The following is a 23,647-nucleotide window of genomic DNA, read 5'->3' as shown; positions in this document are numbered from 1 at the left end:
TCCAGCAATAGCAATGCGGCTTCACTCTGTGAAAGAAGCAGTCAATTCGAAGCACCGCGCCACTCACCCGTCGCTCCGGATCCCCGAAAACAGGTTTCCCTGTGAGTAGAGGAGGCGCAAAAGGTGCCAGCCGAATCCCACGTTCACAGGCTTCTCCCGCCTGTGATTTTTAGTGGGTCTCCGTCTTCGCCGTGGCGGCCAGACCCAGATTTCCACAAAGCAAGTTCCTCCCGATCAGAGGAATTCAGCCATTACTGGAGGCGCTAACCCTTAGTGTATCAAAGTGCGCCAACGGACATTTTCAAAAAATCTAACAATTGTTAATAAAGCCACTGAACTTATTTGAAAATCAGCTGTAATCCTGATTACTGAGTGGAATAACTTACCTTTGGTATTTTTAAATCTTAACTAAATGACGTAAAAAAGTGTTGGAACACTTTTACATTTCACATAATTTTTTTTATATATATAATTTTTATTAAATTTTCTTTCACCAATTATTCAACACAATCTTATACTCATATTTTACAATTTTTGAACTTCCACCAGCTCCTCCACCAATCATCCATATTTCTAATTCAGTACGCATTTCTCGCGTCTTGTATTGCCAGTTAGTAATATCTTAACCCTTCTGTTTTTCTTTTACAATACATCTTTAACAGTCACAAAGCCTCTTTAAAACTGACTAACGTCTGTACATCACATCTATTTTCCAGATAATCCGACAACTTTCCCCAGTCCTCGATGAATTTGTGGTCTTTTTGGTATCTGATTTTCCCAGTCATTTTGTCCAGTTCTGCGTAATCCACAAGTTTCATTCTCCACTCTTCCAGTGTCAGTAGATCCTCTTGTTTCCATTTTTGGGCCATTAAGGTTCTTGCCGCTGTTACTGCATATTGAAAAAGTTTATAATCCCTTCTGGTAATCTCTTTTCCTGTTATTCCTAACAAAAAGGCTTCTGGCTTTTTTACAAAAGTATATTTAAACATCTTTTTCAATTCGTTATATATCATCTCCCAGAAGCCCTTAACCTTCTTACATTCCCACCACATATGATAAAATGTTCCTTCTTTTTCTTTACATTTCCAACACTTATTACATGTCTTATACATTTTTGCTAACTTAACCGGTGTAATGTACCATCTATATACCATTTTCATGATATTTTCTTTTATCGCCACACATGCAGTAAATTTCATATTTACATTCCATACTTTTTCCCAGTCTGTCAATTGTATATTATAACCGAAGTCCCTGGCCCAATGTATCATAACCGATTTAACCTCCTCGTCCTTTGTCTGCCATTCCAGTAAAATTTTGTACATTTTTGACATTATCTTAATATCATTATTTATTATCTCTGTTTGAAATTTTGATTCTTTTTCTGAATATCCCCTCTCTTTTAATTCCTTTTTAAACATTTCGTTTACCTGAAGGTAGTGTAACCAATCAAACACATAGTCTTTTACCTGTTCATATGGCTTCATTGTCCATTTCCCACCCACTTTAGTTACCAAGTCTCCATAAGTGATCCACTCTCCTCTCATATTAATTTTCTTTACACTCATTACCGCTAATGGAGACAACCAGTGTGGGACTTTAGGTTCCAGTACATTTTTATACCTTTCCCAAATTACTAATAAGGAGCTCCTAAAAATATGGTTCTCAAAACCTTTGTGGCTTTTCTTCTTCTCCAACCATAAATAGGCGTGCCATCCAAATCTGTTATCGAAACCTTCCAAGTCTAATAATTTATTATTTTTTAATTTTATCCAATCCCTTAACCAACAGAGACAAGACGCTTCATAGTATAGTTTTAAGTCTGGCAGGGCAAAACCATCTCTTTCTTTAGCATCTGTTAATAACTTACATTTTATTCTTGGCCTCTTGCCCTGCCAGATATATCTTGAAATCATTCTTTGCCACTCCATGAAGATCTTTGTCCCCTTAATTATAGGAATCATCTGAAACAAAAATAACATCTTTGGAAGCACGCACATTTTAATCGTTGAGATTCTGCCTGAAAAAGAGAATTTCATTCTGCCCCAGACTTCCAAATCTTTCTTAATTCCATTCCACACCGGTATATAGTTGTTTTGAAATATGTCGATATTTTGGGGGGTTAGCCAAATTCCCAGATATTTAACCTTCTTTGCCACCTCTATTTCTGTTGTTCTCTGGATGTCTTCTACTAAAGTCTGATCCATATTCTTCGCCATTACTTTGGTTTTTTTCTTATTTAATATAAATCCGGCCACCTTACCAAATTGTTCGATCTCCTTTAAAACTTCATTTAAACTGTTTCCAGGGTCTTCTATCATTATAACCAGGTCATCGGCAAAGGCTTTAACTTTATATTCGTTTCGACCTACTGTCACCGCTTTCATTAGTTCATTTCTTCTAATTGAACTCAAAAGGACTTCCAGAACCATTATAAATAGCAATGGCGAAAGAGGACATCCCTGTCTAGTACCTTTCCTTATTTTAACTTCTTCTGTCAGAACGTTATTTACAATCAGTTTTGCAGTTTGCTCTGAATAAATTGCTCTTATGCCGTTATAAAAGTCATTCCCCACATCCATCATATCGAAATTTTTTAACATGAATTCCCATGAAATGTTGTCAAATGCCTTCTCCGCATCTACAAACATTATTAAAGCTTGTTTCTCATTACTTGCAGTCAGATATTCCAAAATGTTTATTATATTTCTCACATTGTCCTTCATCTGTCTGCCTGGAAGAAAACCTGCTTGATCTTCATGAATAAATTCTTGTATTATCTTTTTTAATCTTTTTGCTAATATTCCAGAAAAGATCTTGTAATCTGTGTTCAACAATGAGATCGGCCTGTAATTCTTCACTTGTGTTAAATCAGAATCTTGCTTGGGGGTCAATGTAATAAAAGCTTCTTTCCACGTTTCCGGAATATCTTGCTGTTTCAAAATATTATTCATAACTTATTTCATTGGTACCGTCAGGGTGTGCCTCAGTTCTTTATAATAGCTAGATGTAAAGCCATCTGGTCCTGGTGCCTTTCCTTTTTGCAATTCTTTTATGATCTCTATTATTTCGTCGTTCTCTATTGGAGCATTCAGTCTGTCTTTTTTTTCTGTCGGGATCTTTTGCACCTTTTTTTCTTTCAAATATCTCTCTATTTTCTTCATATTATTCCTTTCTCTGTTATTATACAGATGATTGTAAAAATCCAGGAATCCTTTCCTTATACTTTTTGGATTTTCAATTTCTTCTCCATCCACGATGATTTTGTTGATTGTATTTTGTTCTTTCCTTTTCTTAATTTGCCATGCAAGCCATTTGCCTGATTTGTTAGCAAATTCAAAAAAATTTTGCCTTAATCTTTTGATGTTCCATTCCACCTCTTTATTTATTATCATTGCAAACTGCGCTTGCAGGACTTTGATATCTTGTTTTATTTTCAGATTATTCGGTTTCTTAATTAATTTTTGTTCATTGTCCATTATTTGTTTTAGAATTTCCTTCTTTCCTTTCTCTCTGTTCTTATTTTTAATCGCATTTTGTTGGATGAAGAACCCTCTCATTACTGCCTTACTTGCATCCCATACTGTGCTCATCCTTGTGCCTTTGTTCATATTGTCCATAAAAAATTCTGTTAGTTTTTTCCTAGCATCTTGTATAATTTTTTGGTCGTCCAGCAAGTAGTCATTTAATCTCCACCTGAATGATCTTTCTTCGTAGCTTTTGATTTCCAATTTTATTGGGCTGTGATCAGAAATTACTCTTGGCTGGATTTTTATTTGTCGAATTCTTGGTGTTAGCTCATTCAAGACCCAAATTTGGTCTATTCTTGACATTGACTGATTTGGTTCTGAGTAAAATGTAAACTGTTTTTCCAGTGGGTGTCTTAATCTCCAAATATCAATTAAATTACAACTTTTTATCATGGAAAAAAAAGTCTTTGGTAGTTTCCCTTCTTTACTCACTTCTTTATCTCTTAGTCTGTCCATTTCCATTGAAACAACTCCGTTCATGTCACCCATTAATATCACTTTTTGGTCCATATATTCAAAGAGTCTTTCCTCCAGATTTTTATAAAACTCAGTCTTATTTCCATTAGGTGCATAGATCCCAACAATTATTAATTTTTCGCCCTGCCATTTGATCTGTATCGCAATAATTCTTCCTTCTTCATCTTTGAAAATTTGTTGAGCTTCAATATTTTTCTTGACATATAGTACGACCCCTCTCTTTTTCTCTTTGTCTGAAGATATAACTTCATTTCCTAATCTGTTGTTGATTAAAATTTTTCTGTGTTTTCTTGCCACATGAGTTTCTTGAAGACAGATGATATCCAAATTTTTCCTTAAGAATTGTTCAATATTATTTCGTTTTTTCTTCTCATTCATTCCATTCACATTCCAATTCCAAAGTTTCAATGCCATTTTACTTCCTAATTAATTTAAAAAAAATTAAGATTTATTATTCTTTATAATCTATCCTCTTCTTGTTCCTCTTCTTCTTGTTCCTCGTCCGTCTCTCCGTTCTTCTTCTCCTTTTCCTCCGGAAACATAATTCACATAATTTTTAGATGGTCGTGCTAAAAACACACCTACTCTCTTCAAACGCCAACGGCTAACTGGTGGCCAGCGCAGTCGCAACTCTTCTACTCACACATGCATAGGCACATTTGGGTGATGTCGCGACACGAATATCATCTCTTGATATTGAAATATTATTGGTGTGTCAATGTCCCCCTTGCGTCAATGTGCCCCACCTCCCCCATTCCGCATTTTCAGAGGAGGGGGGGAAAAGGGGAAAGTGTGTCCCCCCAGATAAGACTCCCATCCTCCCTGGCCATGGGCCATCCTTGCTTGGGCAGGTGGTACTTTGAGTCCAACCACATCTGGAGGACCAGAGATTTGCGGAAATAAATCTTTGGGTCCAGGCAGCGCTTCCTCGGCGTAGGCTCTGCTGACCTGGCCAAAGAAATGCAGAGTAGCAGCGGTCCTGCTTCCGTGTGAGATAAAGGGATAAATCAGGTCCAAAGACAGTCCGTTCTTATCTCTAGTAGCTTTATTTACAGAGTAATAAATCCATCAGACACCATCGGAAACTTCGGCCATTTCTCTGTGCTTTCCAAAAGCACACTCAGAGCAGCTTCTAAGCTGAGCTGCTTCTCTGTCCGTTGCAGAGACAGATCTGAAGAGCGTCAGAACAACATCCTGTGACGCACTTCTCTGCATCGAGCTCCTCCCAGCTCCTCCCAGATCCAGATACAGGACACCACGGAGTTTTAACCCTGTCAGTTCCAAACTCCACAAGAGATGCCTCAACTCAGCACAGAAGGTTCCTCTAGGGCTCAGTGTTACTTGGGAGTTGGTGGAACTGGATCTTAAGGGTTCTTGAGACATTTCCAAAGGATTATGATTGGTATCCAGACCCTAACACTATAAAGCCAAGGTGTCCACACTGAGCAGTTTATCAACCCTGCTGGCTGCTGGGGAAGACCTTCTGAAGGAAGTGGTTTGCCCCCAATGTTAATTCCTTCCTTCCTCCGCTGCTGCTGCCCACACTAAAGGAATGTCTGGATGAAATCCCAGGGATGTCTGGCTCCTATTACAAAGAGATCCAGTTGATATTCTAGAATAAAGTGTGGCTAAGATTCTGAGTCACAATCATGGCTGAGAAATACAGCCAGGGAATATGAAACTGATTTGAAGATTGGTTTCTTCTTTACACTTTATTATTATTATTATTATTATTATTATTATTATTATTATTATTATTATTATATTACATTCAGGAGGACACACCACGGGTTTCCTTCTTCTTTTCTTTCCAACAATCATAATAATAATTATAATTATAATTTATTATTTATACCCCGCCCATCTGGCTGGGCCTCCCCAGCCACTCTGGGTGGCTTCCATGGAAACCAAAAATACAGTAAAATATCACACGTTAAAAACTTCCCTGAACAGGGCTGCCTTAAGATGTCTTCTGAATGTCAGGTAGTTGTTTATCGGTTTGACATCTGCTGGAAGGGCGTTCCACAGGGCGGGCGCCACTACCGAGAAGGCCCTCTGCCTGGTTCCCTGTAGCTTTGCTTCTCGCAATGAGGGAACCACCAGAAGGCCCTCGGCGCTGGACCTCAGTGTCCGGGCAGAACGATGGGGGTGGAGACGCTCCTTCAGGTATACTGGACCGAGGCCGTTTAGGGCTTTAAAGGTCAGCACCAACACTTTGAATTGTGCTCGGAAACGTACTGGGAGCCAATGTAGGTCTTTCAAGACCGGTGTTATATGGTCTCGGCGGCCGCCCCCAGTCACCAGTCTAGATGCCGCAGTCTGGATTAGTTGTAGTTTCCGAGTCACCTTCAAAGGTAGCCCCACGTAGAGTGCATTGCAGTAGTCCAAGCGGGAGATAACCAGAGCATGCACCACTCTGGCCAGTGTTATTCACCTTTAATACTCACCTATTTCAGTGTCACACATATTTTTATCTTGTGATCTTCAGATGAAGAGAGGTATAACAATTTAATAAATAAATCCCAGTTGGAGCAGAGCTAAAATATCCAGAAGCCCTTGTCCACCCAGGGCAAAGGAGGAAGAACAATGAGAGAGGCCTGGACAGGGAATCTCCACTAAGATAAGCCAGTGTCAGGAGGCAGGTGCGAGACATGGCAGCATATAATTATTATAAATCATAATGGGGGTGGGTGTCTCAATCTGGCCTTCCCAGCAGTCAGGCTCCAGCTGCTTTCCTTCTGCATCTTGAGCTCTCTCCATTCAAGAATGCAAGGCTGAGAGATGGAGGTCCAACCCCAAGAACATTCTCCAACTGAACACTCCTTCAACCGACCACAAGCACCAAGCCTTGTCACTAGACATATATGGGTCTCCCAAAATGATCACTATGGACCTCCTGAGGCCAAAGGAAATGTGCAGGTGATGAATAAAGATCTAGAGGTCGAAGGGGACAAAATGTGGCCCAAGGGGTGGAGGATTATAGTGCAGCGGATGAAGAACTTCATGATGAATTTAGGACCCTGATGAATCTTGGCCAGGTTCATGGAACATAGAGCAGCTCCCGTTCCTGTGAGAAACCACTTTTTATAAAACGTAAACCCCACAGTTCAACTGTATTATAAAATACTGCTGCTTCATTAATGCTTAATTAAAGGTTAGGAAAGGCTGATGATGCATTACCATTATTTAACATTATTTCATCTGTCTTTCCGAAAAATTTCATATGGAGGACAGGAAAGAATGTACGAGATGTCAAAATAAGAGCAGGTGCTAATTGATGTGTGTAATATTCCTTTGTTCTCTACCTAGGTTTCCTTTCCCCCCGCTCCTCCCTGTTGAAAGAAGACAATGGAGAAGGCAGTCAAAATTCTGGAGGGCCATGTCCAATGGGAATAACGAAGAAACCATATAAATTCATGGATTGTGAAAAGAGAGAGGAGAAACAATTTGAAAGTATGGAGTGTGGGAAGAGTTTCACTGACAGTGGAACACTTGGAAAACATCAATGGACTCACACAGGAGAGAAACCATTTAAATGCATGGAGTGTGGAAAAAGCTTCACTGAGAGTGGACACCTTAGAATTCATCAACGGAGTCACACGGGGGAGAAACCATTTAAATGCATGGAGTGTGGAAAGAGCTTCAGTCAGAGTGGAGACGTTAGAATTCATCAACGGAGTCACACAGGGGAGAAATCATTTAAATGCTTGGAGTGTGGAAAGAGCTTCAGTCAGAGTGGAGACCTTAGAATTCATCAACGGACTCACACGGTGGAGAAACCATTTGAATGCATGGAATGTGGAAAGAGTTTCACTCAGAGTGGAGACCTTAGAATTCATCAACGGACTCACACGGTGGAGAAACCATTTGAATGCATGGAATGTGGAAAGAGTTTCACTCAGAGTGGATACCTTAGAATTCATCAACGGACTCACACGGGGGAGAAACCATTTAAATGCATGGAGTGTGGAAAGAGCTTCAGTCAGAGTGGACACCTTAGAATTCATCAACGGAGTCACACGGGGGAGAAACCATTTGAATGCATGGAGTGTGGAAAGAGCTTCAGTCAGAGTGGACACCTTAGAATTCATCAACGGAGTCACACGGGGGAGAAACCATTTGAATGCATGGAGTGTGGAAAGAGCTTCAGTCAGAGTGGACACCTTAGAATTCATCAACGGAGTCACACGGGGGAGAAACCATTTAAATGCATGGAGTGTGGGAAGAGCTTCACTGAAAGTGGAAAACTTAGAATTCATCAACGGAGTCACACAGGGGAGAAATCATTTAAATGCTTGGAGTGTGGAAAGAGCTTCAGTCAGAGTGGAGACCTTAGAATTCATCAACGGACTCACACGGTGGAGAAACCATTTGAATGCATGGAATGTGGAAAGAGTTTCACTCAGAGTGGATACCTTAGAATTCATCAACGGACTCACACGGGGGAGAAACCATTTAAATGCATGGAGTGTGGAAAGAGCTTCACTGAGAGTGGAAAACTTAGAATTCATCAACGCAGTCACACGGGGGAGAAACCATTTGAATGCATGGAGTGTGGAAAGAGCTTCAGTCAGAGTGGAAAACTTAGAATTCATCAACGGAGTCACACGGGGGAGAAACCATTTGAATGCATGGAGTGTGGAAAGAGCTTCACTGAGAGTGGAAAACTTAGAATTCATCAACGCAGTCACACAGGGGAGAAGCCATTTGAATGCATGGAGTGTGGAAAGAGCTTCAGTCAGAGTGGACACCTTAGAATTCATCAACGGAGTCACACAGGGGAGAAACCATTTGAATGCATGGAATGTGGAAAGAGTTTCACTCAGAATGGATACCTTAGAATTCATCAACGGAGTCACACAGGGGAGAAACCATTTAAATGCATGGAGTGTGGAAAGAGCTTCACTGAGAGTGGAAAACTTATAATTCATCAACGGAGTCACACAGGGGAGAAATCATTTAAATGCTTGGAGTGTGGAAAGAGCTTCAGTCAGAGTGGAGACCTTAGAATTCATCAACGGACTCACACAGGGGAGAAACCATTTGAATGCATGGAATGTGGAAAGAGTTTCACTCAGAATGGATACCTTAGAATTCATCAACGGACTCACACGGGGGAGAAACCATTTAAATGCATGGAGTGTGGAAAGAGCTTCAGTCAGAGTGGAAATCTTAGAATTCATCAACGGAGTCACACGGGAGACAAACCATTTAAATGCATGGAATGTGGAAAGAGCTTCAGTCAGAGTGGACACCTTAGAATTCATCAACGTTGTCACACAGGGGAGAAACCATTTGAATGCATGGAGTGTGGAAAGAGCTTCAGTCAGAGTGGAGACCTTAGAATTCATCAACGGAGTCACACAGGGGAGAAACCATTTATGTGCATGGAATGTGGAAAGAGCTTCACTACTAGTGGAAACCTTAGAATTCATCAACGCACTCACAGGGGAGAAACCATTTAAATGCATGGAGTGTGGAAAGAGCTTCAATAGAAGTGTACACCTTAGCAAACACCATTGAACTCACAGAGCGAAAACCACTTACTTATATGGAGTGTAGATAGCTCTTCAATCCTGATGTTCTTACAAAACATCAATGGACTCACAAGGAGGAGAAGCTTTAAGAGTTGAAACCCAACAATCTACCAACAAACTGAAAAAGCAGAAATGATTTGAATGGAAGGAGTGTGGGAAGTTCTTCTATTACTTTATATGTATATGATTTTATATGCAATTTATTTACAAATTGCTACATACTTTCCAGATACACATTTATTTCATACTTGACTTCCTCTCCATGGTTTCCCCATAGAATTTTTAAATTGCTGCATTTTTCAGATATTTATACCTTACCTTTTCCACACTCTTCTCCAGCAAGTTTTCAACTGTTGCTTTTCATTCAGCTCCTACCTGTGTTTGTACATGTTTACAAAAATTCTTTAAATATTCAACAAAAGGTTTCCACTCCTCCTTAAAGTCTGCCTTGATTTCTTATTTTCATAGTTCAATTTGCCAATTTGCCATATTCCATCACTTTTAACTGCCGCTCTCTTGATCAATTGTAGCTGTCTCTTGATTTTGCCATTTTTGTGCATAAAGTGCTCTTGCTGCTTTCGTTCATCTGTCTTGGAGCATTTGACCCAGTTATCCCTAAAAGAAATGCTTCATGGTTTCTTCAGGAGCATCACCCTAAGTAATTTTATCCCTCGTTATAATTCATATGGTTGGCTGAAAGCCACAAAGATGTTTTCTTTTCCAACAAATCCTTATACATTTCCCAAACTCTCTATAAATTCTTCCTAATTACATAATTAATTACAAAAAACGTATGTGGTATTTTGGCTTCTTTTGAGATACCTTTCTGCAGTGTTCTTAGTCCAGTGATACTACTCCATTAAAATCGCCCATAATAATTATATTTCCATCATAAACCTCAGACATACTTTCATCCAATAGTTGGAAGAAATCTTTCTTTTTCCTCATTAGGTGTGTCAGCTCCTACCAATAATATTTTTTTCTCCTTCACCATCACTTTCACTGCAATAATTCTTCACCTCTAAAGATCTGTTTAGAGTCCAGTTTGGAATTAATACATAGTACCACCCCTCTTTTCTTTGTTTTATATGAATTCCTGTCCTAGTCCTTTATTTACCAATAATCATTTTTGTTGTTGTTTCCTTGTGAAAATATGTGTAATTTTATTTCATTTGGTTTTGTTGTTCAAACCATTCACATTCAATGAAAACAATTTTAAATCCCTCATTGAATCCTTTAAACAGTTTTAAGTCCCCTTTCCCCTTATCAGCTATCTCCCTCCTCCAGCTCGTCTAGTTTGGATTTGATATCCCGCCTTTCACTCCCTTTAAGGAGTCTTAAAGAGGAGACCCTAACACTATAAATCCAAGGTGTCCCCACTGAGCAGTTTATCAACCCTGCTGGCCGCTGGGGAAGATGTTCTGAAGGAAATGGTTTGACCCCAAAGTTGCTTCATTCCTTTGTACGCTGCTGCTGCCCACACTAAAGGAATGTCTGGATGAAATCCCAGGGATGTCTGGCTCCTATGTCCAGTTGATAATCTAGAATAAAGTGTGGCTAAGATTCTGAGTCACAATCATGGCAGAGAAATACAGCCAGGGAATATGAAACTGATTTGAAGATTGGTTTCTTCTTTACACTTCATTATTCTTGTTCTTATTCTTATTATGTTACATTCAGGAGGACACACCACTGGTTTCATCTTCTTTATTTTCTTTCCCACAATCAGTGTTATTCACCTTTAATACTCACCTTTTTCAGTGTAACACATATTTTTATCTTGTGATCTTCAAATGAAGAGAGGTATAACAATTTAATAAATAAATCCCAGTTGGAGCAGAGCTAGAATATCCAGAAGCCCTTGGCCACCCAGGAAAAGGGAGGAAGAACAGTGAGAGAGGCCTGGACAGGGAATCTCCACTAAGATAAGCCAGTGTCAGGAGGCGGGTGTGAGACATGGCAGCATATAATTATTATAAATCATAATGGGGGTGGGTGTCTCAATCTGGCCTTCCCAGCAGTCAGGCTCCAGCTGCTTTCCTTCTGCAGCTCTATTCTCTCCATTCAAGAATGCAAGGCTGAGAGATGGAGGTCCAACCCCAAGAACATTCTCCAACTGAGCACTCCTTCAACCGACCACAAGCACCAAGCCTTGTCATTAGACTTATATATGGGTCTCCCAAAATGGTCAGTATGGACCTCCTGAGGCCAAAGGAAATGTGCAGGTGATGAATAAAGATCTAGAGGTCGAAGGGGACAAAATGTGGCCTAAGGGGTGGAGGATTATAGTGCAGCGGATGAAGAACTTCATGATGAACTTAGGACCCTGATGAATATTGGCCAGGTTCATGGAACATAGAGCAGCTTCCTTTCCTGTGATAAACCATTTTTTATCAAACGTAAAGCCCACAGTTCAACCGTATTCTAAGATAATGCTGCTTCATTAATGCTTAATTAAAGGTTAGGAAAGGCTGATGATGCATTACTATTATTTAACATTATTTCATCTGTCTTTCCGAAAAATTTCATATGGAGGACAGGAAAGAATGTACGAGATGTCAAAATAAGAGCAGGTGCTAATTGATGTGTGTAATATTCCTTTGTTCTCTTCCTAGGTTTCCTTTCCCCCCGCTCCTCCCTGTTGAAAGAAGACAATGGAGAAGGCAGTCAAAATTCTGGAGGGCCATGTCCAATGGGAATAACAAAGAAACCATATAAATTCATGGATTGTGAAAAGAGAGAGGAGAAACAATTTGAAAGTATGGAGTGTGGGAAGAGTTTCACTGAAAGTGGAACACTTGGAAAACATCAATGGACTCACACAGGGGAGAAACCATTTAAATGCTTGGAGTGTGGAAAGAGCTTCACTGAGAGTGGACACCTTAGAATTCATCAACGGAGTCACACAGGGGAGAAACCATTTAAATGCATGGAGTGTGGAAAGAGCTTCAGTCAGAGTGGATACCTTAGAATTAATCAACGGACTCACACGGGGGAGAAACCATCTAAATGCATGGAGTGTGGAAAGAGCTTCAGTCAGAGTGGACACCTTAGAATTCATCAACGGAGTGACACGGGGGAGAAACCATTTGAATGCATGGAGTGTGGAAAGAGCTTCACTGAGAGTGGATACCTTAGAATTCATCAACGGACTCACACGGGGGAGAAACCATTTGAATGCATGGAATGTGGAAAGAGTTTCACTCAGAGTGGATACCTTAGAATTCATCAACGGACTGACACGGGGGAGAAACCATTTAAATGCATGGAGTGTGGGAAGAGCTTCAGTGAGAGTGGACACCTTAGAATTCATCAACGGAGTCACACGGGGGAGAAACCATTTGAATGCATGGAGTGTGGAAAGAGCTTCAGTCAGAGTGGACACCTTAGAATTCATCAACGCAGTCACACAGGGGAGAAACCATTTGAAATGCATGGAGTGTGGAAAGAGCTTCAGTCAGAGTGGACACCTTAGAATTCATCAACAGAGTCACACTGGGGAGAAACCATTTAAATGCATGGAGTGTGGGAAGAGCTTCAGTGAGAGTGGACACCTTAGAATTCATCAACGGAGTCACACAGGGGAGAAACAATTTAAATGCATGGAGTGTGGAAAGAGCTTGAGTAGGAGTGGACACCTTAGAATTCATCAACGGAGTCACACAGGCGAGAAACCATTTAAGTGCATGGAATGTGGAAAGAGCTTCAGTCAGAGTGGAAAACTTAGAATTCATCAATGGAGTCACACAGGGGAGAAACCATTTAAATGCATGGAGTGTGGAAAGAGCTTCAGTCGGAGTGGAGACCTTAGAATTCATCAACGGAGTCACATAGGGGAGAAATCATTTAAATGCATGGAATGTGGAAAGAGCTTCAGTAAGAGTGGACACCTTAGAATTCATCAATGGAGTCACACAGGGGAGAAACCATTTGAATGCATGGAATGTGGAAAGAGTTTCACTCAGAATGGATACCTTAGAATTCATCAACGGACTCACACGGGAGAAACCATATAAATGTAAGGAGTGTGTAAAGAGCTTCACCAATAGTGGATCATTTAGAAAACATCAACAGATACACACGGGCAAGAAACCATATAAATTTAAGGAGTGTGGAAAGAGCTTCAGTCAGAGTGGATACCTTAGAATCCCTCAACGAACTCACACGGGAAAAACCATATAAATGCATGGAGTGTGGAAAGAGCTTCACCGATAGTGGATCATTTAGAAAACATCAACAGACACACACGGGCAAGAAACCATATAAATGTAAGGAGTGTGGAAAGAGCTTCAGTCAGAGTGGATACCTTAGAATCCCTCAACGGATTCACACAGGGGAGAAACCATTTAAATGTTTGGATTGTGGAAAGAGCTTCAATACAAATAGAGGACTGAATATTCATCATAAAACTCACACTGGGGAAAAACCATTTAAATGTATGCTGTGTGATAAGAGCTTCACTGAGAGTAGAAAACTTAGAATCCATCATCGAACTCACACAGGGGAAAAACCATTTGAATGTATGGAGTGTGGAAAGAGCTTCACTTCTGATGGAGCTGTAAGAAGACATCAACGGACTCACACAGGGGAGAAACCATTTAAATGCATGGAATGTGGAAAAAGCTTCAATCGCAGTAGAACACTTAGAATCCATCAATTGACTCACACAGGGGAGAAACCATTTAATTGCATGGATTGCGGTAAGCACTTCCCTGATCATGGAACACTTAGAATCCATCAACGGACTCACACAGGGGAAAAACCATTTGAATGTAAGGAGTCTGGAAAGGGCTTCACTTCTAGTGGAGCAGTAAGAAGACATCAATGGACTCACTCAGGGGAAAAACCATTAAAATGCATGGAATGTGGAAAGAGCTTCAGTCAGAGTGGATACCTTAGAATCCCTCAACGGATTTACACAGGGGAGAAACCATTTAAATGTTTGGAGTTTGGAAAGAGCTTCAATACAAATAGAGGACTGAATATTCATCATAAAACTCACACTGGGGAAAAACCATTTAAATGTATGCTGTGTGATAAGAGCTTCAATGAGAGTAGAAAACTTCGAATCCATCATCAAACTCACACTGGGGATAAACCATTTAAATGCACCGAGTGCGGAAAGAGCTTCCAATTGCAGTGGAACACTTAGAAAACATCAACGAACTCACACAGGGGAGAAACCATTTAAATGCGTGGAATGTGGAAAGAGCTTTATTGATGGTACAGCACTTAGTATCCATCATGAAACTCACACAGGGGAGAAACCATTTAAATGTAAGGAGTATGGAAAGGGCTTCACCAATGTTGGAAATGTTAGAAAACATCAATGGACACACACAGGGGAGAAACCATTTAAATGTATGGAGAGTTGAAAGAGTTTCTGAGTAGAACCCTAATTTCACACACAGGAAACTTAGACGACATCAACAGACTCACTCGGGGACAAGCAAATAAATGTATGGAGTGTGGAAAGAGCGTCAATAGAAGTGGAAACCTTAGCAAACATCAGCGAACTCAAAAAGGGAAAACCACTTACGTATATGGAGTGTACATAGAGCTTCAGTCCTGATGTTCTTAGAAACCATCAATGGACTCGCAAGGAGGAAACCTTTAAGAGTTGAAGCCCTACAATCCACAAACTGAAAAATCTAAAATGGTTTGAATGGAAGGAGTGTGGTGCTGGGATGGATGCTGGGATATTTTTGCCTCTACACATGGGTCTGGGAATGTTCTGATCAGTTCACATTGAGTTCAGTACCCTGACCTGTTCTTAACGCATTATTGACCACATCCACGGATCATGATTGTTATGTTCTTTCATGTCATGCAAAATCAATCATTAGTAATAGTTTAAGTCTTGATACTCAATCACTAGTTAATAGTTTAATAAGGAGGTTTCACGCCTGTCCCATTCTGTGTTCCCTTTCCCACCCTTTAATCTATTGATGATTAATACCTATTTTCAACCCTTGCATTGTATTCATGTTAACCAATCAGCAACAAGCACATATGTAATGCTGTAATATTCAATAAAAGGGACTCTCCGAGACATGCTCGATTGATGGCTCCCGTATGACACCTTGCCATTCGTCTGTCGCTTATTTCAACCCAACAATGTGGGAAGTGTTTCAATTGCTTTATATATAGATAATTTTATTAATACAGTGGTACCTCGGGTTACATACGCTTCAGGTTACAGACTCTGCTAACCCAGAAATAGTGTTTCAGGTTAAGAACTTTGCTTCAGGATGAGAACAGAAAGCGTGCTCCCGCGGCAGAGCAGCAGCAGGAGGCCCCATTAGCTAAAGTGGTCTTCAGGTTAAGAACGGACCTCCGGAACGAATTAAGTACTTAACCTGAGGCACCACTTTATATAATTTTATTTACAAATTGCGTTCAAAAATGGAAGCATTCACCTGTGGGTTCTTGGCGTTTGAAAGCCCCAAACGTTCAACTTCCGAAGCCTTCTACAACCGAGATTCCACTGAGAATCCAGCAATAGTGTGTTGTCCAACGATATCCATTCTTTTAACCAACACAAAGAGGCTGCCTCGTAGTAGAAAATCTAGCAGTGCGAATCCACCTCTATTTTTAGTATCTATCAAAATTTTATACTTTATTCTTGGTGTTTTCCCCCTGACAGAGTAATCATGAAATATCTCTTTGCCATTCGTTAAAGAAGCAAACATTATTTATTATTGGTAATTTAAAATAAAAACAGTATCTTAGGTAAAACATTTCTCTTTATGGTTGAAATCCTTCGTAAAAGTGATAGTTTCATCCGCCCCTATATTTCCAAATGTTTTTAACATTTTTTGATACTCTAACGTAATTGGAATATGTTGTAATTCAGTGTTTTTCAAATAAACCCTTATTTAGTCTCCATCTATACAATGAACTCTTTTCACCCCTCATTATCATCCATTTTGAGTTTTGATCTGATATACCGTATTTTTCTCTCTATAACACGCAGATTTTTTTCTCCTAAAAGGGAAGGGGAAATGTCTGTGCGTGTTATTGAGCGAATGTGTGGTCCCTGGAGCCGACTAGGGCAAGCGCAGCAACAAAAATCAGTCAAAAATCAAATCGCGTGTCGGAGAAGGGAAACCTGAAAAGAGGAAGCGGCTGCTTTCCAGCATTCTGCCTCAGGGTCTTACTGCCCACCCGCTTGTGTTTCGTTGCTGTGTTTGCTCAAACGGAACAAAGAGCAGGCAAATCCCCTCCCCTCCAGGCAAGCAGAGGGGAAAGCTGAGCGTCCTTCCTTCTAATTCCTCTCCCTGCTCCTCGCAGGCAGCCAGAAAACATGCAGGTGGGAGAGAGGGAGGGAGAGAGAGGGCTGGCTTGGGTGGGGTGGGGTGGGGGGACTTTTGCCTTTCTTTCTTTCTTTCTTTCTTTCTTTCTTTCTTTCCTCCCTCCCGTTAAATCTCCATGGCTACAGCCTGCCCCCCAAAAAACACACAGCCACTGTTGCTTGGGGCTGCAATGGTGCAAAAACGTGGTTACAAAGCATGGATCCACATGGATCCTCAGGATCTCTGCATTGGGTCACCCCAAATTCACCATCAGATCACATAGCATGTCCATGGCTACAGCCTGCCCCCCCAAAATCACGCACCCACTGTTGCTTGGGGCTGCAATGGTGCAAAAACGTGGTTACAAAGCATGAATCCACAGGGATTCTCAGGATCTCTGCATTGGGTCACCCCAAATTCGCCATCAGATCACATGTCTGTGGCCACAGCATGAAGCACAAAAATGATACATCCACTGTTTCATTCAGAATTCCCCCCCCCCTTGTTTTCCTCCTCTAAAAACGATGTGCGTGTTATGGTCAGGTGCGTGTTATAGAGCAAAAAATACGGTAGTTCTTGGCTGGATCTCTAGTCTTTAATCCTGTAGGCAGGTTCCTTCAATATCCAGATCATGTTTCTTCTTCCCGCAGAATCCTTTGAATCAGAAGAACATGTTTACTCTTGTTCTAATGGGGGTCTGAATCTCCAAGCATCTGGGTTGGGAAACTAAGGGCCGTGGGCCAGATCAGGCCCAATTGCCTTCTAGATCCGGCCTGCGGACGGTCCAGGAAGCACGCGTGGATTGCCAGCACGCACGTTCTTTCCCTCTCCCTCACACGGCAGCGCTTTTCTCCTCAGGGACGAGCAATCTTGTCCCACACCAGGCGCCATCAACGGGGGGAGTCGGCTCACCCCTGCCTGCCTCTGAAGGGTGGCGCTGGGAAGGGGGTGTGACACTGGCTGCCGGCTGCTGCTGAATTTTCCTCTTGCTCCTCCCTCTCCCTCAGTCCGCCATTCCTTCCTTTTCTGCGCCCCTTCTCCTCACGTGCTTTCTTCGTCACCCCCTCCCTCCTTCATTCCTCCCATGGTGTTCAGGCAGTTTGTTGCAGCGGCCGCAGCTGTCGCTTGCGGGTTGGGAAGCAGCAGCAGGTGGTGGGTAAAAGCTGCAGCAACGCCCCGGTTCCCCTGCCTCTGTCCTTCGCTCCGCCGGGGCTGCTGCTTCTGTCTTCTCCGGCCAACGCAGCCTCCTGCCCTGCCCTGGCACCTGGCTGGAGAAGCCCAACTGCGGCTATTGGGACGACAACTGGGACAGGTAAAGCCAAACATCTTCAGGCCTCTTTGCGGAAGAAATTTCATGTGATATTATAAGCAAGCCCCACATTCCTCTTTCCACCTGCAATAGGGAGGTTAGAACAACACTTAATACTCTGCAGGGATCATAAGAGCCACAGTTGCTTTGCATTCACAAAGGCTATGTGAAATATCACTAGCGAACAGAATAATTTAAAGGAAACCAACAACAGTATTAAAAGAGAGAGAAAAACTGGATTTGAAATGACCCAACCACAAGATGAAAAGTCTCCCTACTAAATGAGGGAAGGGGGAGGCATTGGGGGGGCTTTTGAAGTCTCCCTGCTGGCAAGGGAATTCCAGAGCAAGGGCGCCTCTGTCTGTCTGGAATCCCTCACTGCCTCCCAATCCAGGGGGTGGTTTTTCAATGGGGGGGAGAGGGACTGGTGTTTGAAGCTGGGCTTGGCTGTTAGGGGGCGTAGCTCAGCAATGCAGCCGTTGCTCTGCATGCAGAAGGACCCCGGCTGAGTGCTTGGCATGCAGAAGGAGGCCCAGAAGGAGATCCTCCCCCTGCCGAAACTTGCCCAGCTTCCCCCCCTCCCTGCCGCCAGTTGGGGGGCGGGGGCCGGGTCTCCATGGAGCCCCCAGAGCAGGAGGCCAGAGGCAGCGCCGCCCCGTCTCCTTCCCCTCCGGACACAGGGAGGGGCTGCTCTTGGAGATGTAGCTCTAGGGACGCGCGCGTCGGAAAAGGAGCCGGAAGTGGCGCTGCCAAACGCGCCGGAAGTGGCCAGCCGGAAAAGGAGGAGGGGCGTCAGTGGAGAGCCCCCCCTCCAGCCCCTTCTATTGCAGACAAGGAGGGCGTCGCTGAAAATCCCCCCCCCCCCCGTGGCCGCCGCCCTTTCTATTGCAGACAAGGAGAGCGGACTAATCCGGAGCCAGGGAGGCGGAGGACCAAGAGGTAAAGAGGGGGAGAGGAGGGGGGATAAGAGGGGGAGGGAGGACGAAGATACCCCCCCCCAAGAAAACGCCCTCCCTGGGGCCCGTCGACAGGGGCCCCGATCCAGGCCCCGATCCAGGTGGGAAGGGGGGACCCAACACCTGCAGGGATCTACACCTTGCAAGATCTCCTGGGCAGCAGCAGCACCGCCAGACTCCCCTTTCTCTTTCCTGGGGGGCCGAGAGATGCTCAGCTGCCCTGGCGGGAAGGGGAAGGAGGACCCCAAGCAGGGCTGGGGGTGGGGCTGAGGCCCCCCATTCTCCCTGGGGTCGTGGGGCGCCTGGGTGGGGAAAGGGAGAGAGGGAGTCCAGGGAAGGGTTAAAGGAAGGGGAGGAGCCTCGACAGAGACCCCTCCCCTTCCATCACATCTTATTCCCCAGTCTCCCTGCTGGCAGTCTGGCTGTCCCAGATTATCTGTATTCACTAGGACTCCTAGCCATACTTTGGATTGTCCTGAATACCACCATTTGGTAGCCAAGCCCAAACCCAAAAGTCCTGCTAGGATGCATCTTGGCTTCCCTGCTGATGAAACTGAGTGTGTGAGGATTGATAATATTTCCATTTATCCGTTTCAGACCCCTAAGTAGTAGCAGCTGCCAGGACATTGTCCTGTTTGCCTCTGTATAAAGGTAAAGGTAAAGGTACCCCTGCCCGTACGGGCCAGTCGTGTCCGACTCTAGGGTTGTGCGCCCATCTCACTTAAGAGGCCGGGGGCCAGCGCTGTCCAGAGACACTTCCGGGTCACGTGGCCAGCGTGACAAAGCTGCATCTGGCGAGCCAGCGCAGCACACGGAAACGCCGTTTACCTTCCCGCCAGTAAGCGGTCCCTGTTTATCTAGTTGCACCCGGGGGTGCTTTCGAACTGCTAGGTTGGCAGGCGCTGGGATAGAGCAGTGGGAGCGCACCCCGCCACGGGGATTCGAACCGTCGACCTTTCGATCGGCAAGCCCTAGGCGCTGAGGCTTTAACCCACAGCGCCACCCGCGCCCCGTGTTTGCCTCTGTATAGTTCCAGCCTTATTTCAGACGTTGTGGTAGATTGCAATCAGCGTGAATTTGATATATATCAAATTGATTTCAATCACAATTTACGGTAAATCACTAGTCAGTATGTTGTTGTTTAGTTGTTTAGTCGTGTCCGACATAGACAGATTATTATGAAATCATTCTGAGGTTTAATAGTTAACTGTCTATATTTGGACAACATTTCTGCTGTAATTTATTGGAAGGAGAAAAATAATCATTTCCTTAATAACAACTTAAGCAATTTATTTAAGTAAAACAATAATATAGCATGTTGGTAAACATTTTTTTAAAAAACAACAACCAAGCAGACTGAGTTTTAGCGCACAAGAAAAACTCAGAACTTAAGCACTTCACCTCCTCCACTACCAGCCACCCCTTGGGATTGACTTCTGCATCCAGGTGCCTATTCTGTACAGTTAAGTGTTAGTGCGGTTGTTGGAACCCAGTGGGATTGGGAAGAGGTTGCCAGCCCTGAAGAGCCTTCAGCACTTGCCTCAAGTCTGACTTGCACAATTATTACACAAAGACCCCAAGATGTGTGGAGTATTCTGCTCACAAGGTTGCACTTTCATTTTTACTGCTTCACACTTAGCTACTTGTGCAAATCTCTTCCACTGCAAACCATCTGTTCATTGAACCTCTTAGAACTTAGAATTTAAGGGGTTGATTCTGTTTATATAATTCTGCATTGGAACAATGGGATTAAGGTTCTCCAAATATATTTTGGGGAATAAATTCACACTTTTGAGAATGGCAAAAACAAGCATCTGTGACAATATCTTCTCATTAGAAAAACTTCCCCAAATAATCTTACAGAAACCTCTGGAAGAGCATGACATTGTGAATGGATTAATGGAATTCGTTTACCAAAAAAAATAAATTTTGCATATAAAGCCTCATGCTAGATAATTAAATAATTAAATTATTTCCTGATGAATAGCCTTTGGACTATAATGTAATTAAGTATAAAACTATCTTTAGGTAGATTTTTTCCTCTAAAAGCATTTTATTTATTTTTAAAATTCTGATTAAAATAAAAAAATCCCTTTAAAAAAAAAATCGATTGTATCCACCCTGATTGCAATCTTTAGCTGCTGATAACATGGCAACGTTTAGCAGGTCATATTGTGAGGTTTAGCTGGTGAGAACACTGCAACTGTTAGCTGACGAGTTATCACGATATTTAAAATCGGATATTTCCTAGGCCTTATACACATTGGATTTGCGATATAACGTCAGCTCAAATATTAGGAAACAGTTAGCACATTAACATCAAGCCCAGCTCTAATTATGACCTAAATTTCTGGCCCAGTGTATCATTGCAGATTTTACCAGTTTTATTTTGTTTCCCATTCTAATAGCATCTCATACATTTTGGAAAGTTGTTTTTAAAAATTGTTCAGTAGTACCTAAGAGACCAACTAAGTTTGTTCTGGGGATAAGCTTTCGTGTGCATGCACACTTCTTCAGATTGGACAGTTTTCTACCTGAAATTTGGGGAACACTTTCTCTTTCCTCTCAATAATATCTCTTTCAAACTGTGAACTTTCAGTCCAAAAACCTCTCCCTTTATCTTGTCCAAACAAGATGATTTGATGGTATTGAAACCAATCCGCCACCACACCTCCCACCTCATCCTGTTTATTCAGTTTTATTTCTTCTTCCGAAAAGTCCAAAAGATCTCTGTAAGTTGCCCATTGCTTCTTCCCTATTGCATTTTTTAAAAAGCTGTTGCTTTTGTGGGTGGAAGCCAAAGAGGTGTTTTTCTTTCCAGCAGATTATTATATTTATCCCATACTGTAAAAAGGATTTTCTGAATAACCTGATTCATAGAGCTCTTGTGTGTTTTAGTTTTATCCTGCCATAAATAAGCGTGCCAACCAAACATAGTCTTACGACCTTTGTTATAAGGAAAACCTGCTCCTTTCCCCTTATGGGGTATTCAAGAGCCCATATAGTCCTTAAGTGGGTTCCATATTGGTAGGAGAAAATAACAGAGGCCAACCAGAGTATACTGAGAAGCAAAGCGGCTAGTAAGCCTGATCTTTATTACCCTGTTGCAACAGGGTCCCCCCCCTCACCACAACCAGGAGGGAGGTGTGCAAGGCCTTATATAGTCTTTTCAAATTGCCCCCCCCCCAAGACCACCACCCCCAATATCATACAGAAGGAGACTGTCTACAGCAGGAATACATCACAGCAGAAAACCTGTCCTCAAGGATACCTGTTAATGGTCACTAACTGCATTACCTGGGCAGCCTGGCCATTCTTTTGTGATGGCAAATACTTTAGTTCCTGAATCCAGGTCACAGGCTCACCCTGTTCATCCCTCCTTAAGACAGTATTTGTAAGCACAAAGACAATGGGAAGGCTTCCATTTGCCTCCTTTACTGCAGAGGAATATTTGAGTACGTTTCCTGGCACAATTCAAAGTGTTGGTGCTGACCTTTCAAGCCCTAAACGGCCTCAGTCCTGTATACCTGAAGGAGCGTCTCCACCTCCATCGTTCAACCTGGACACTTAGATCCAGGGCTGAGGGCCTTCTGGCGGTTCCCTCATTGCAAGAAGTGAGGTTACAGGGAACCAGACAGAGGGCCTTCTGGGTAGTGCCGCCCTCCCTGTGGAATGCCCTCCCATCAGATGTCAAGGAATTAAGCAGGTATCCCATTTTTAAAATACATCTGAAGGCAGCCCTGTTTAGGGGGGTTTTAATATTTAATGCTGTATTGTTTTTAATACTCGATTGGGAGCCACCCAGAGTGGCTGGGGAAACTCAGCCAGATGGGCAGGGTATAAATAATACTTATTATTATTATTATTATCATTATTATTACTACTATTACTACTACTACTACTATTATAGGTCTGTGGTGCTCAATGTTTAGACATAGTAAATATTAGGATTTAATTAGAACTTGTGTGTTATAGCGGGGATATGTTATAAGATGGTCTCGGTGTATTTTAGAAAGGGAGTGATGTAAAGGATTTTTTGTGTTTGATCCGTGTTTCTGTGTAAATACTGTGCGTCAGACTGAGAATGTCATCAGGACGATATAGGAAAGTGTGCACCTGCTTCTGAGCATCAGGAATGAGCGTGGAAAGAGTTAATATCATAAACCTACCGGAATCGGCCCCCTCCCTTTGTAACAAGCAGCTGTAGGTCTTTTGGGATTTAATATCAGCTCATGAAAAGTTGGGCACATGACCCAGAAATCTGCCTGGCTCCCTCCGTCTGAAGGCGGAGATATGCAGCACACGCCATAGTCAAATTTGGCTGGAGATGCCATGGGAAAGCAGAAGGGGCAAGCAAGGAAGGGGGAGACGGCCAAAGAAACCTGCTCTCACACAAGTGCCCCCCCTGCCAATTCCGTAACATTAGCAAATCCCAAGTTCAAACACCAGCCCCTATTTAAAAGAGGCCCCCGTAATTTCAACACTGGACTGCCCATTGGGGTTGCCGTAAGTTACTCTTCCAAGTCCCAAAAGCGCGTAGCAA

At 42.6% G+C, this 23,647-nt stretch overlaps 3 protein-coding genes, 1 long non-coding RNA gene and 1 pseudogene across 5 annotated transcripts in view; 4 read left to right on the top strand and 1 right to left on the bottom strand.

Moving 5' to 3' along the window:
• The window catches only part of LOC144326617 (uncharacterized), a 28,941-nt gene extending 17,092 nt beyond the window's left edge, over positions 1–11,849 (top strand). The window contains exon 2 of the mRNA XM_077923146.1: positions 7,317–11,849. Coding sequence (XP_077779272.1) covers positions 7,317–9,472 — 2,156 coding nt within the window. The 3' untranslated portion in view covers positions 9,473–11,849. The remainder of the gene's footprint in view (positions 1–7,316) is intronic.
• The window catches only part of LOC144326624 (uncharacterized), a 297,359-nt gene that overhangs the window by 201,629 nt on the left and 72,083 nt on the right, over positions 1–23,647 (top strand). The gene's annotated exons all lie outside the window — the stretch shown is intronic.
• LOC144326655 (uncharacterized) lies at positions 10,130–13,567 on the top strand (annotated as a pseudogene). Its single transcript, XR_013391643.1, has 2 exons — positions 10,130–10,202; positions 12,160–13,567. The product of XR_013391643.1 is annotated as an uncharacterized LOC144326655 (transcript).
• LOC144326672 (uncharacterized) lies at positions 13,731–15,629 on the top strand. Its single transcript, XM_077923374.1, has one exon. It carries the CDS (start codon positions 13,731–13,733, stop codon positions 14,694–14,696), a length of 966 nt encoding a protein of 321 aa, XP_077779500.1. The 3' UTR covers positions 14,697–15,629.
• LOC144326705 (uncharacterized) lies at positions 16,221–19,431 on the bottom strand. The gene is made up of 2 exons (XR_013391686.1): positions 19,244–19,431; positions 16,221–18,232 (listed from the first exon to the last, which is right to left on the bottom strand). It is a non-coding gene; the product is annotated as an uncharacterized LOC144326705 (long non-coding RNA).

This window comes from Podarcis muralis, chromosome 2 (genome assembly GCF_964188315.1).
Source record: "Podarcis muralis chromosome 2, rPodMur119.hap1.1, whole genome shotgun sequence".
Taxonomy (NCBI): domain Eukaryota; kingdom Metazoa; phylum Chordata; class Lepidosauria; order Squamata; family Lacertidae; genus Podarcis; species Podarcis muralis.
This window is presented reverse-complemented; position numbering and strand designations above follow the sequence as displayed.

Excerpts from the sequence above, each read along its gene's own strand:
- LOC144326672 (XM_077923374.1), top strand. The coding sequence starts at position 13,731 with ATGGAGTGTGGAAAGAGCTTCACCGATAGTGGATCATTTAGAAAACAT.